Source organism: Coptis chinensis, chromosome 3, assembly GCF_015680905.1.
Source record: "Coptis chinensis isolate HL-2020 chromosome 3, ASM1568090v1, whole genome shotgun sequence".
NCBI lineage: Eukaryota > Viridiplantae > Streptophyta > Magnoliopsida > Ranunculales > Ranunculaceae > Coptis > Coptis chinensis.
Window position 1 is genome coordinate 73,559,986 of NC_141458.1, and position 14,464 is coordinate 73,574,449.

A 14,464-nucleotide genomic window follows, 5' to 3' on the forward strand; every position below is an offset into this window, starting at 1 on the left:
AGCACTTGTTCTTGAAGGAAGGAAAATTACTAAAGATATTGTTGGGTTTGTGTTATTAAAGATGATAATATTGTTGCAGCTGTTTGTGTTGTGATTGGGTATTTTGCTCTTACTGGTAGAAAGAGTAGAGATGATTGATGGTGTTAGTTTGGTTTTAACTAATTTTAAAATTATCTTTCTTGTTAGATGTATGTTTCTTGTTAGATGGGTAAAGGCTGATCATGTGGGGGGCACATCACAAGTGTTGGTAAAAAAAAAGGGTGGGTTTGGAGTCAATCAAAAAACGAGGGGTAACCATTTAAGTGTTGGGTGGTATCAATTAACCTTGTTTTACATATATGTCAAAAATTAAAAATCGCAAAACATACCGACTTACTGGTGACTTAGTCAGGAGATATTGGAACAAGGCTATCTGTAATTGCTCACTGCAAAGGGCTGCTGCCATAGTTCAGAGCACCTGCTTCAAATAGCTCTAAACTTGAACACTAAGAATATTCAAGTGAGGAAAAATTCAAAAGAGTTAACTGATTGTAAAGAGGATTAACTCGACTTCAAGGACAAGACACAAGAAACCAAATACATGCCATCAATACTAATTTGGCATTTGTTTCAACTCTAACGATCTTAGTGGATTTGAACCACCATCTCTTGGGATATGTAATTGCGTGTGCCGCATATTAATCCCAAGCGCTTTGCCTGTTAAGCTAAAGATCCATTTAGCAATCATTGTTTAAATCACATGATCAATTCCAAGAATATCAGTGTAAATTGTCTCAGGTAGAAACATACACATAAGAACTGCCATCAACAAGCTTTTCAAATAACTTTAGAAGAACTAGTAACAACATTTTCCACTTATTCTTTGGAATGATAAAATGAACAAGTTTTTAAAATTATGCACAATTAGTAGAAAGGAAATTCAAGTAGCAGTAGCTTAACAAGATACTCTATGAGCAGAATTGTTAACTCTCAACACTAACAAATATAAAAGTAAGAACTTAAAGAGCATATGTAAAATACATCAAGATGGGCGTAATAACCTTCAAATTTGGAGAGGTAACTCCAATTAGATGGGCAAAGAGCTGAAAGGGGCGTTTAGCCTCCCGAGCGTACATGAGAAGATCATCATCATGACTGGGCTGCAAGAAGTTGTTATTAGAAAAGTATAATGCCTCGTCGACAGAGACGAAAGACTTGTAATGGAAGGCTACTGCGGCGAGATATGCATTAGGCTCTTTAGCCATTGTTGTCGCTCACCATATGTATTCCATGCCCCCTCATCCATATCTAGCTACTAACTATAGTACACAACTTTCGTTGTTCACGCATCACATGTGGATCGGTGGATTTCTCATAGTTGGTGCTGCTACGCATGCAACCATTTTTATAGTAAGAGACTATGGTCCAACTACTCGATACAATTATCTCTTAGATCGTGTACTTAGGCACCGCGACGTAATCATATCACATCTGAACTGGGCATGCATTTTTCTAGGCTTTCACAGTTTTGGTTTGTATACAGATAGCCTACAATGACAATCAGATAACCAACAAAGAAGAGAGGGTAAGAAGAAATCAGTCAAACAAAAACTCACATTAAATTAGATAATTGTCTAGCATCTAGCCTTCATTGGACTAGGCGAGGTACCATTAGCTCCTCTCATCTCAAGTCACATTGATCTACAACTGACACAAACAATTAATTAATACAGTAAAAGAAACCCCAATCAACTTTCAATTATCAATTCCAAACTTACAAATTCAAATTTACCTCAACTACAAGCCAAAGATCAAAATAAAATCACAAAATAAACCAAATTAATTGTGGATTAATTGTACCTGAACTACATATCAATGGGAAGTAACAAGGGGATAGCAAGGGCAGCAACAATAGAAAAAAATTGGTGATATGGTGAGTTGGTGACTGATTGTTGGAGAATGCGAAATTGAGAGCGATTCCTCTTTCAGTCCTTGGTCGGGTTCTCTTTCTGGAAAGGAAAGAAACACAAAAAGAAAAAAAGAAGCGCAGGTTTGATTTTAAGGAAAGAAACACAAAAAAGGAAAAGAGAAAAAAAAAATAAAGGAAAAGAGATAGCAAAAATAAGAGCACGTGAACTCAAGTGACACGTCAGTGTGTTCACAAGTTTCGGTTCATGTTGTGTGTTGCTAAAGAATTTTTTATGACAAAAACAACAAAGTATGCAAATGACAATGACTTAAGAGCCAGTTTAAATAGGCCAATTCATCACCTCTGACCCATTCAATCAACAACTGCATCTATGGTCAAGATTGCCACAAAATCCATGCAAAATCCACGTACACCACATATGTCAAGTTCGGCTATCTTGATCTCTGAATCTCTACATACCATCCACGGCTCCATGCTCTGTGTACAACTCACCACCGCATGTCCGCCATCTACCACTCACATATGGCAAGTCAAATCACGCATAATCTCCACCATAAAAGCCTGCAAGTTTCAAGAGATGGCTGCTCTTTCCAAAACATCTAGATTCATTTCATGCAAAATAAGACCATAGAAGAATATTCTCTACGACAAGCACAATACAATGATATGCAAATCATATGCAAACAAGACACATACTTTCACAGTACATAAACAGATAACAATAAGTCCAAGCAACAACAAATCCTATAACGAGTCCCATCTGGACTCCCAGGTGGAAACGACTTGCTATTTCTACATCAGTATCATAAAAGCAAGGCGAGTAGCACTAGACATACTATATCTACTGTTTCAAGGCAATTAGAGGCCACAATTACACAATGCAACATATCCTCATTATCGTTGATAATTATGGAACAACATCAGATGACTCAACACCGGATACAACACCTTTATCGGTTATCCCTCCAATAACTATTTCTGGTGCAGCTTCACCAACAACATCGGCTGTAACTTGCACATTACTTCCACCATCAACTTCAACACCACTCCCACTTTCATCCAACAATTCAGACTCGACCACATCTTTCCTACTTGATGAAGCAATCTCCACAGCCACATGAGAGGACACTTCACCACCTTTATCAAGCTCTAATTCTTCACTATCAGCCAAACTATCATCTTCATCACTTTGAGAGATTTCTTCGATTTCAACACCAAGAGCCAGCACCAATTTTCCTTCAGCCAGAAACCCCGCCAGACGATTCCATTTTGAAGCATGCCTTCCAACCAATTGAGCAAACTTGTTCCTATGACTCTTGACATACTCCAACTCCTGCTCCACATGCTTCAATTTAAGCACTCGCTGGTCAAACATCTTCTGCAGCTGAACATGCAAGACTTTATCAGTCTCATGCAAAAACTGCACATCATCTGCTACCTTCCTCGCCTACACTTTAGCCACTTCAGTTGCATGTAAATTAGAACGAACTGTATTGTTTGCAGCCTCCAGCTCCTGAATTCGATTCCTCATATCACTGATCTCCACCTGCTTTAACTACATCTCAGTATCAAACGCTGCAGACACCGAAGTAAGGACCTCCAACTGATGCATATAAAACATATTCTGCAAAAAAAAAAATGAAGCGCACTCACCTCATTACATGGAATAAAAGCCAAAAAACACAACAGTTAACTCAACACTTACACGATAGCTATTCACAGCAGTTTGTTCCAGCAGCTCTTCAGAAGTCATCGACTCCACTCGCTTGCGATCCGCTTCCAGAAACACTGACTCCATCAAACCTCTCACCATTAAAGAATGATTGTACACTTCACCATCACAACAAACCCTCGCTGTCAAATACAAGCATCCACATACTTAACCTTCCTTACATACATGTCTCAGCCTTGATGAAGAATCTTTACTCGTAGGCTTCCTCACAACGTAACCGCCCTCTTCTCTTTCACAACCACTACACCCACCCCAACATCACCAACAAACTTGTACCCCCAACACCTTTCTCCATATCATGATCTATAGCCTCCAAAGCTGGATCCACTGCCAATCCCTCCGAATGCACCCTCACTACCAGCACAATATCCCCAACCATCTCTTCAGCAACGCCAGCATCCCCCCTCTACTAAATCCACAACAGGAACCCCCACTCCCCTTGGCGCTAGCTGCGAAAAGTTAATTGGCACCATCCCATGTACTCCGACCTCTCTTATGAGTAGTACCATCCACCCTCACCACATCAACTTCTCTTCCCCTCTTTTCACTTACCTTTTTTCCCAATCCAGCAGCACCTGATGAATTACCTTTCTCCATTTCGTTCACACCTGTCCTCAGACTTGATAACCTACCCTGCGCTCACACTTGACCAGCTACCTTCCTCTCACGAGCCACAACCGATCCTCGTTCATCAAAATAATGACTAATCGACGTTAACAACACCTTCTTCTGCTCCCTATCAAGTTATGCAAAACCCGATATCTTCCCACGCCGCTTTATCACTGGAATCATATACCTCGGGATCTTTGCCACAACAAACAAAAATGTTAGACCAAGACAAACATATACAAAGACAAAACATCAACAACCCTCCCTTACCATCATTATTACAAGACCTGTTATGTAGCGCAACACCTGCTTCACAAAATATACCAGTAACCAGCACAGGATACTCCCACCATGACTTCCGGTTAGGCAAATCCAACACATCTACCATACTTGATCTCAAACTTAGCGCACACGTCATAACCTTTCGACACTTCGACCAAGTCGACTTCACATACATGTACTCTAAGACATCCTTCAACATAATTCCATACCCTTGCTTTTCATTTAACATATCAAACACTCTAATATACTCTAATATAACATCAATTGTTACTAGAAAACTGATATGGTGCCTTGTGACAAAAGTTCAGCAATGACAAGGTCAGTTTTGAGAATGGAAGCCATAAACCAACACGAAACTGACCTGTGCCTATCACAACCGTTTGCAATGGCGGCTTAAACGCAGATGTTCTCACAAAAAAACATCTTTGGCCTCAAATCCGCAATCACTTTGAAACCAAGTTTTTTCACACCACACATCTCCCACACCAAACCCTTTAACTGCTCTACACTCGGTGAGCCTCGATGAACCAACACCACAAAACTCTCCTCCGCCGAATTCTCACTCATAGCTGAATTACCATAACCTTCATTTGACTCCTCACCCAGTCCATGATCACTACTCCTACTACCCTATTCCTGCTATTAGAAGTTGATTCGTCTATATCCAGAATCTCTTTACAAATACCCCCCTCCCATAGAGATTAATCACAAACACCACCTCTTTAGAACAAACACTTCCTTCTTCACTCACAGACTCTTCCTCTCCTATATAAGTATCATCAGAACTATCACTATCACTATTTAAATCACAGCCAAAAATCCAACCATACTTCATAACCGCACATACACTACAAATGCAAAAACACTCCTATTTTATACAAACCTAATCTCTCCTAGCCAATAAATGAAACAGACAAAAACAAAGCAAATAACAAGATCAATGAATGCACCTTTTCTTATCTATGCAAACTTTAATCCTTCTAACAAAGCTCTTCCACGAAAAATAGAAGATAATCCCTTTTGCAAACACCCAAAGTCTTTTTGCAGTTTTGAAATAAACCCTTCCTTTCCTAACTCCTTTGAGTTATATACTCTCACCAGATGAAGCCCATCCATTAGATGGAAAATCCTCATTCTTCTCATCAACGACCCACTTCCAAAACTTTTCACCTAACCATTTTGAGCGCAAAGTTTCAATCTCAAAATTCATATCGATGACCTAGAATAAATCCATCCAACGATCCAACATCAGTACCGTGCATGCACAACTCTATCAACGCATTGGCTACCATCTTGAGCTCCACAACCGCGCTAGTACAAAAAAAGGCTTTTGTGACTATTTTAAAATGCTATTTGTGACTGTTCTGTTTGAAACGGTCACAAATGGCAAAAAAGAGTTTTTGTGACTATTTTGAAATATTTTTTGTGACTGTCAACTCTAGAACTGTCACAAATCTTTTTTTCTAGAGAAGGGCACATCTGTGGAGGATTATTTGTAACTATTCCCCCACAACAGTTACATACTACCGGACTTTATGTGACATCTTAGATAAGATGGAAGATCCATTTAATTTTCAGTACTCCTTGCACACCACAACCCCACTCAAAAGTAACTGCTTAGAAACACAGCCCACTTTCTTCAAACACTTCCAGGTACGTAATCCTCTGCACACAAATCAAATGTTCGATCTCCCACAACTAGGTTTCATTCTCTTCTTTCACACGGCCGCTTTTCTTTCTAATTGTCGTTGCCAAGTACTTCACTCCATTAATTTCGGTGGATAGCTCAAATCCTCTCTTCTTGAAACCAAATTTTGCCCCTCCTTCATGCTCGAAACCAAATTTGAGCCAGTGATGTCAACTCCCCTATTTAAGGCACATTCTTTTAGTTATTTAACTTCACCTTTAACATTTTTCATCCTTCTCACATTTGACAGTTTGCAGTAGGTTTGAATATGCCTGCAAAAATTGTTGTTTTTACTTCTGTTAAGAAATGGGATGGCGATAGTCATCGTTATATAGGATCTGGTTTGAATTTATTATAGTACCTATCCTTCGCTAGGTTTCAAGGTTTTGACCACTGCTACCTTTTTTTTGCTTGAAATTTGAATAGATGAGCGGAAGAGAAAGGCATCGTGGCAAAGACGAGTGTGGTATTTACATCATAATGATTGGCTAGCAGCTCTATTTTTTTGGCTAGCCATCTCACTTTGTGTTGTTTCCTTCAATCAGCATCTCACTTTGTACTTTTTGGTTGTGCAAGATTAGTTTTAAAGATATGGAGATGAATACACTTAAGGATATTGTATTAAGTAAACCTGCACCTTTAGTTAGTACCTTCAGACTGAACTACTACTCGATTTTGAACTTGATGAGCTGTGTCGAGGGCCAATTTACTACTGCTGAGCATGTTATTAAAAATTCATTTCACCAGTTCCGGTATGAGAAGGTATATTTCGGATTACCTTATTGATATTACCAGTTCAGAAGTATATTGTTGCTAGTAATAAGAATCATAACTATGATTACATGTGTTTGGATATGTAGGTTTTACCTGATATTGGGGAAAAGGTTGCAAAGCTAGAGCAGGAAGCTTTTGTGCTTGATACGTCAGGGGAGGTGATCCACCTCTTTACTTGTTTTCATGATTGCATATATTTGAGCTTCTATTCTACATATATAGCCTTCTTTTAATTATATATTTATTTTGGGATTTATAGGCGAAAGTTGCTGAATATCAAAAGATAAGACTTGATATAGCGCAACTTGAGAAGATGATGTCAGAGATAACCAAACTTGAAAAAATTCTCTATTTTCTTGTTCCGGGTAGGCTGGTAAGTGGCAAATGGAATGAGGAGTCCATCATCGTCATATAGTCTGTCCTCAGTTGGTCTTCATTATTTTTTGTTTTACTCTTAATTGATAAAAATGGTTCTTTAATCATCTCTGACTGCCACGACATTGCTTGTTATCAAGAACTAATACTTGTATTATATTCATGAATAATGTAGAATGTCCGTCTTACATGAATTAAGATCTCAAGATATTAGGACTGTCATTTTCTAAGTTGATACTTGATATCAATGTTATATTGTGATGCAATGACTGTCATAATATAATTGTTTGTGGTAGGTTAAGATACGTGACAACGGAACTGATTGGGGATGGGGAGTGGTAGTGAATGTCATGAAAAAGTTCCCCACAGCACTAGGCAATTTGCCATCGGCCTTGTCTTCACACGGTAGTGGCTATATATTGGATACTCTGTTTCATTGCTCTCCTGGTTCAACTGAGAATGGTTCGCACACAAAACCTTGTCCACCCCGTCTTGGTGAAAAGGGTGAAATGCACGTGGTGAGTTGAAGCTCATGCGAAGTAACAATTTTACCAAGGGTCAGTTCATTATTCCTATGGATAGGATGTTGAAAGTAAATGCTTAGCTTGAGTCGTCAAATTACATTTACTGATCCTACATTCTTGTCATTTTGCTCATTGTAGGTTCCTATTTAGTTACCTTTAATTTGTGCTCTCAGCAAATATAAAGTATCTGTTCTTTCCGACCTCAGACCAATGGAATCACGACAAACTGCTGGCGGTACAAGAACTGGGCTCAGGGTTTCCTAACAGTTTTCCAAAGCTTAATCCTATAAAGGTCTTCTTCTGTTCCATTTCGATATTATATCATTTGAGTACAACATCTAAAATGCTTTTCTAGTTTTGACATAAAAATGCTTTTTTGGAGAGATTTTTTTTTGCCAAACTTGTATATACTATCTGGTTACCTCTTGCAACTGGCATCTTGCATCTTAGCTTACACAAAACATTAAGATAGTCTCGCCATTATGGATTCCAATTAGGTCACCATAACCTGTTCCATTTTAGGTCATACATTCGACAGCATTTATTTTCATAGTGCCTACAGGTGGTTTGTTATTCCATGTACATTGTGTTGGGAGGTAATAATGTTTCTTGCAACACTAGTACGAGTCGGTTCTTGTATAGCTTTTTGTAAGAATGTCAGTACACACTACATCAACACTATGTCCCCCTCCTTCAAACAGTCAGCAGTTCCTTTTATTCAATATATTATACACTCACACACACCATGTGATCTCAGAATCTGCTTAGCTTGAGTTTTCCTTGTTGCCCTAAGTAGCCAAAACGTTAAAGTTATTAGAGTTCATTACTGTTGCAATGAGTCCCATGGCTCTCTTTATCCCTGACCACACTTGTTTAGTAAATCTTAAGACACCCATTATGATTTTTGGTGTTCGGTTGGTTCTTGTAGCAACACGTTTTCATTAATGACTTAGGTGGTGAGTTCATTATTGCAATATTAAGTTTTCTATCTTGTGATAACTAGGCTATGAATGATTTTTTATTTGTTCCTGTTTTTCACCTCACTGGCATGGTGCTTTTTCAGGATGAGAACCGTTATAATGCTTGTGGCTGGTGACTTGCTGAAGGTATATTTTCTTTAACCTTTTCTTAGTCCATTGAAATTATTCGTTGTTTTCTCTATATTTTGAAATTCACACTTGTGAATCTGTTTGATTCAAACAAGAATCTTATAAAACGGTTCAAGGTATTGCCTTGTAATTTTTACACTATAGAAGTTTTGATTTGCGCTCACTAATTGTTTTACTTACAGGAGGGATTGAATATTGATAAACGTAAAAAGAGTAGTTTACCTACGAAATGAACGTTAAACTCAAAACGCAAGAAAACTAAACTAAATTACAAAAAGCTATCAAAGATTTCTATACTCTCAATTCTATCGAAATAGAGTGGAGTAAAAAAGTTAGATTCCACTCTCGGTTCCTTAGTATTGAAGTTTTCTACAATTGACTAGTAATCCAAAGTTTAATGAGAGCAATGGTGGAGGTTTTATACTACGCATACATGAATTGAACGACAAGATCTTAATAACTAAAATGACATATATAAAGATGTGAACTTTTACTACTTTTAATTAACCAATACTTCAAATCTAATTAATGACTAAGAATTGAATAACAACAATTGAAATTAGATCTAATAAATTGAAATGACAAAATTGAATTGACAAGAATAACTATTTTATTTATCTAACTAAATGAAGAACAATGATTCAAAGGATTAATCTAAAACAATGAATTGAAACTAATTAATTTAACTAATTGAATTCAAATAAAACTAGATCTAGAAGCTATTTTAATGGTTACTTTTTACTCTAACCTATCTAACTATATCTAACTTAAGAGCTAAGTCTTATTTTATACAAAGGATGAGACCAGATCCACAATTTCGTGCATGGGCTGAGGAGCCATGTTTTGGGCCGGAAAATCGAACCCAAAGCCCAATTTCTTCAGTCCACAAAGCTCGTTTCAACTGGCTTCGACTTCAGTAGACTTTTCGTCCACTTCTGCTCCTCTGATTTAGTCAAGGCTTAGACCATTGGAAAGCTCTTTCCGAGCCGGTCGTTTTGATGTAAGGTAGGCCCAATTCCGAGGTCTGAGTCCAAAGATATGGTCTTCGGAAGTTATGCCGACTTTCTTATAATGTTTCAGGTGTTGACTTTTCAGCTTTTGGCCGGGCTTTACAAAGGCCTTGTATCCTTGAATCTTGGCCTTTATCACGTAACTTCTAAAGCAACCAACCCTTGCTCTTTATCTCGCCAAAGTGGCACATTTTTCCACATAATTGATTTTATCGCCTTTAAATACATAAAAACACGAATCAACATTAACTCTTATTTATTACTCGTGATAATTGGTCTAAAAGTATGATTATTGAGGGATTAAAACTACAGATTTTGGGCTCTTATCAAACCACCCCCCAAACAGCATTTTGTTTGTCCTCAAGCAAATATGAGAAATTAGAATAAGTGACCAAAAATGGAGTTCTAACTACTCTCATTTCGCTGAGTGCGATTGCATTTACCATATGCAACAAGGCCTTAGACTACTAAGAATTCCCTAGTGGACGAGTTATAGCCTCGTGAGAGTTTTTCAGTGAAGGTACGCACAAACTTCATCTATACTACGACGACTAAGAAATAAAACTATTGTTTTCTTATTCATGCTCTAAATTAACTATACATCTCACTAGCAATGAATATAGAATAATCAAGTCGAAACCTAAGCTAATATATGCATAATAATCAATCATCTACAATAAACATATATTCAATGAGTAATACTATGAAATGCAATAGCGGTCCGTTTTCAAACTTCGAATAAGCGCCTTAAGTAGGTCCTCACTTAAATGTCAAGACAAAACCACTCGATTTTTAAAACTCAAGTTTCATCTCCTCCCAATGGGTTGGCACACTTTACCTTACAATCTCAATGACACACAAGGAAGTTGGAGTCGATCAAACACATCCGCCACTTACTATCACACTAGCCTATTCCTAATCGAGCTAGAGGTTTTATTAGGTGTCATGGGATTAGGAGATGGTTTAAGAAGGAAGAAAGTGGATATTCAGAAAGAACAAGTATGAGATAATAGAGTCTTCGTATTATGTAACTAGAGAAGACTTTGTTCCTTACTTTCGTTTCTACACTTTATTTCCATCCTTAGCCATATTTTTCTTTTTCTTTGGCTTTTGACTCCTTTGATTTTATTTTATTTTTGGAGTTCTAACTCTTTATTTTCTTTTTTTTTGTTTCTCTTTTTTTTTTTATATATATTTGGATGGAAACTTTCTTTTCTTATTTGAAGCGACTGACAAATTCTTGATTTCAAAGGTCTTTCTCTTTTCTATTCTTCATCTCTATTCTCAGACTCATTCAAACAATGGGTAGGCTGATTTTTTTATTTATTTATTTATTTTTGTAACAGGTTAAAGGATTTGCGGTTTATGAAAGGCTAAGGAAAGGCTCAGAGGGGCGACTAACGGAAAATAATTTCATAAAGGTTGAATTTCGCTATATCGATCCAAAAGGGCCTAAATTCTCGCTTAGGATATGGTATAGTGATCAAGCAAGTGGACATGTGATTTCTATCCGGGATTTTTCTTTCTCCTTGTGTCATTTTTCAAATGTTTCACTCATATAAGGCTTTAGGTTTATATTCTCACAGGATTTGTAGAATAAGTACTATACTTTAGTTTCGTAAACTTATCGCCAAACAATCATAGATACTCATGTAATATTTTTATAGCTAGATGCAAAGATTATTACCTACATATTAACCTAAGTTTCTAAAAATTATTCTAATGCAAAAGCTACATTGAGACTTCTAGATTATTAGAAAGATGGTAGAAGGAAAACAATACCAATATTCCTAAGTGTATAAAGATAAACTTTTTTTTTTTTTTTTTATTTTTTTGAATTTATCAAATTTTTCAAATTTTGAAATTTTAACTAGAACATAAGTGCATATTATACATATCTATATCCTAAGAGATGCCTTAATTACACGCGGTTTCTATGCCCCCAAACAAGTTCAGATGCTTTGTCCTCAAAGTATTTTAAATAAAGAGGGTAGAAAAATACCATTGAAGCACGTGAAATAATTCAAGAACATCCAGAAAACAAAGTTATAACATACTAATATAGGAAATAAAAACCGACCTTAACTCTATAAGAGTTCCAACCCGGTATGGGGTAGTAAGAAATTACTTTGCTTGGGACATAAGCGGACACTAACGAAACTAAAACGCACTGCGACTCCCGCTTTTTACTTTTTCCTCTTTCCTCATCATCCATTTGAAAGAGATGAGGTTCCTTCAAGATCCCCGCCACGCCATGATAACTTGCTGCCCGGCGGTGTCATCTACTTGGCTAACCTCGTCGAAGTGTTACTATGTCCGATGGGGTGTAAGGAGCAACCAAGTGAGATTGCACTGCCATCCCGGCCAAGTCATGACTCGGAAAGAGCTTAACCACCTAATTGGTGGGTCTCATGACTTCGACCCTTTCCAATCCGCGAACCGGGTACGTAATTCAACTAGGTAACCGAAAGCATGATGCGCAAGAAACTAAAACAGCATAAGAAGATACTTATGCCTCATGCTTTAGCTCTCTTAATACTAGCAACTAATCTTCGGGGAATGTCATATCGCCGACGCCCCTCGCCTAAAGCAAGAAAAACGTCACCCGGTGATTACATTATTTGCGAGGTAAACCGCCAATCCCCTAAAATATTCATCGGGATAAATAACATGGTGGTGCCTACATTTAGGGATGGGCTACCAAGGGCTATTTTGTAACGCCTTCGCCCATTATCTGAAATATCCCTCCCCATAATACTCATAAGTATGTATAGTCATAGAGGTATGCATTATCGTCATATATCCCCGTGTGAATAGGATCGTATTGGTATTCCTGAAACTAACGCTACGACATACTTATTGAATTCTAGCGGCGTGTCATCTACCGTGGCGGAGAATTCTTGTTCTCCGTTTTGGTTACAATAGAACTTAACATTATTGTAAAAAAAATCAATAAGCTTAGGGGAATACGAGTCGGTGGCACTTACCAGTAGATGCCTCCAGCCTAACTCCAAGATCCTTTCGCGGAACCAATGTCCATAACTCTCGCTTCCTAACAAGTGTTCGAAGGACTGCTTCGGTATCACTATAGGAGAAATCATCACAAAACTACTTACGAGAACAGCTGCTACTATCCTGGAACAATCCTCGGAAAATTGGAATTTTTTTTTTTTTTGGACCCCCAAGGGTTAGGGCGCAGGTGCGCTCAAGCTATGCCTGGGCTAGGCGCAGGTGCGCTCTGATGAATTTCGAGTTCCAGGCACTTGGGCGCAGATTGCGCTTACTTTTAGCCTGGGATGGGCGCAGGTTGCGCTCTGGATGAAAACTGGAATTCCAGTGTGTTGGGCGCAGTGGCCTCGGTTCAATGGATAGGCGCAAGTCGCTTCGGGGTAGAATTTCTCTGACAGTGCTTAGAGCGTGTGGCGCCCTGCTCTTCGCCGGGGAGCTAATAGGCCGAAGTGCGAAGGAAAAATAAGGTAAAGGGGGAGTAAAACGTGAGAGATGAATGTTAGATGTATTTGGGGTTGTGAGTGTAGAATGAATGCAGTTTTTATAGGTTTTAAATTGCTAAAATGAATAGGAAAGTTGCCAAAAAGCTTTAAGGCAATTGTCGAAAATAATAAAATTTCCAAAACCGAAAACGGAAACAACTCATATTCTTGATTCTAGAACAACCCTAATATCTTTTAAGTTGAATTTAGGATAGAATCTGCCTAAACAATGCACTACTGGTAATGGAATCCGCATGAGAAGGAGATGGCTCTTGGGCTTCCGAAAGGCTTAAGCCATCCGTCCTGCGGCGACGACTTCGTGCCTAACGATCGCCTCGGAAGAACCCCCAGGGGTGGAAAGCGCAAGCATGTCATCTCGAACCGGGCGCTTAAGCTTCCATCTCGCCCCTCGTCTGTTCATCGCCATCCTCGCACGCACGAAGTCTCAAAGTTATGATGCATGGCAGCTTGCCGAGTCCGGAGGTCTTCGCAAATAGTATTGAGAGAACGCATGCCACGATGAATCACCATCATGCGTTCGGCAACCGACCTACAGTGCTCCAAGGCGTCGGCATCAAAACATGCCGTGTCCTCCTCCTCCTCCGAGTCATCCTCTTCCTCTTCCCTCTCTTCAGGCAACCTCCAAACTCGTTGGATGCACTCTTTATAAATATGAGGGTTTCGGTGCTCTTTCAGGCAGATCCTACCAGACGTCGGAGTCATTCTCAGGGTCATCATGATCTTTGTAATCAAAATCGGGAAAGGTGTAATATTCTTCCCAACTCCCCGAATCATGTTTCTCAAAAACTCCAAAATACAAAACTCATACTTTTGCTCCTGGAGTATCCATAACACGTGAAGCAGTTCAGACCGATGTCGCTGACTTTCTCCTTCCCTATTACATTCCTACCAATCCACTAAGCTACAACCAGCTGGTTGGTTCTGAGAAAAGCTTGGCGAAC

At 38.6% G+C, this 14,464-nt stretch overlaps 2 protein-coding genes across 8 annotated transcripts; one reads left to right on the forward strand and one right to left on the reverse strand.

Annotated features, from left to right (window-relative positions):
• Window positions 1-2,558: 2,558 nt before the first annotated feature.
• On the reverse strand, window positions 2,559-7,201 carry LOC147510750 (uncharacterized). The gene is made up of 3 exons (XM_086602599.1): window positions 7,087-7,201; window positions 3,615-4,445; window positions 2,559-3,533 (listed from the first exon to the last, which is right to left on the reverse strand). The coding sequence occupies exon 3, from the start codon at window positions 3,282-3,284 to the stop codon at window positions 2,817-2,819; it is 468 nt and encodes a 155-aa protein (XP_086458725.1). The 5' UTR covers window positions 3,285-3,533; window positions 3,615-4,445; window positions 7,087-7,201; the 3' UTR covers window positions 2,559-2,816.
• On the forward strand, window positions 6,042-11,703 carry LOC147510751 (DExH-box ATP-dependent RNA helicase DExH10-like). 7 transcript variants are annotated; one of them, XM_086602593.1, is made up of 8 exons: window positions 6,042-6,981; window positions 7,080-7,151; window positions 7,253-7,366; window positions 7,665-7,886; window positions 8,099-8,184; window positions 8,956-8,998; window positions 11,238-11,263; window positions 11,358-11,703. In XM_086602593.1, the coding sequence occupies exons 1-5, from the start codon at window positions 6,811-6,813 to the stop codon at window positions 8,180-8,182; spliced, it is 663 nt and encodes a 220-aa protein (XP_086458719.1). In that variant the 5' UTR covers window positions 6,042-6,810; the 3' UTR covers window positions 8,183-8,184; window positions 8,956-8,998; window positions 11,238-11,263; window positions 11,358-11,703. The 7 variants fall into 7 exon arrangements, with proteins under 7 accessions (XP_086458719.1, XP_086458724.1, XP_086458722.1 ...); XM_086602596.1 differs by having other exon boundaries at window positions 6,044-6,981; window positions 8,031-8,184; window positions 11,358-11,442; XM_086602592.1 differs by lacking the exon at window positions 11,238-11,263 and having other exon boundaries at window positions 6,169-6,185; window positions 6,646-6,981; window positions 11,358-11,589.
• The last annotated feature ends 2,761 nt before the right edge of the window (window positions 11,704-14,464 follow it).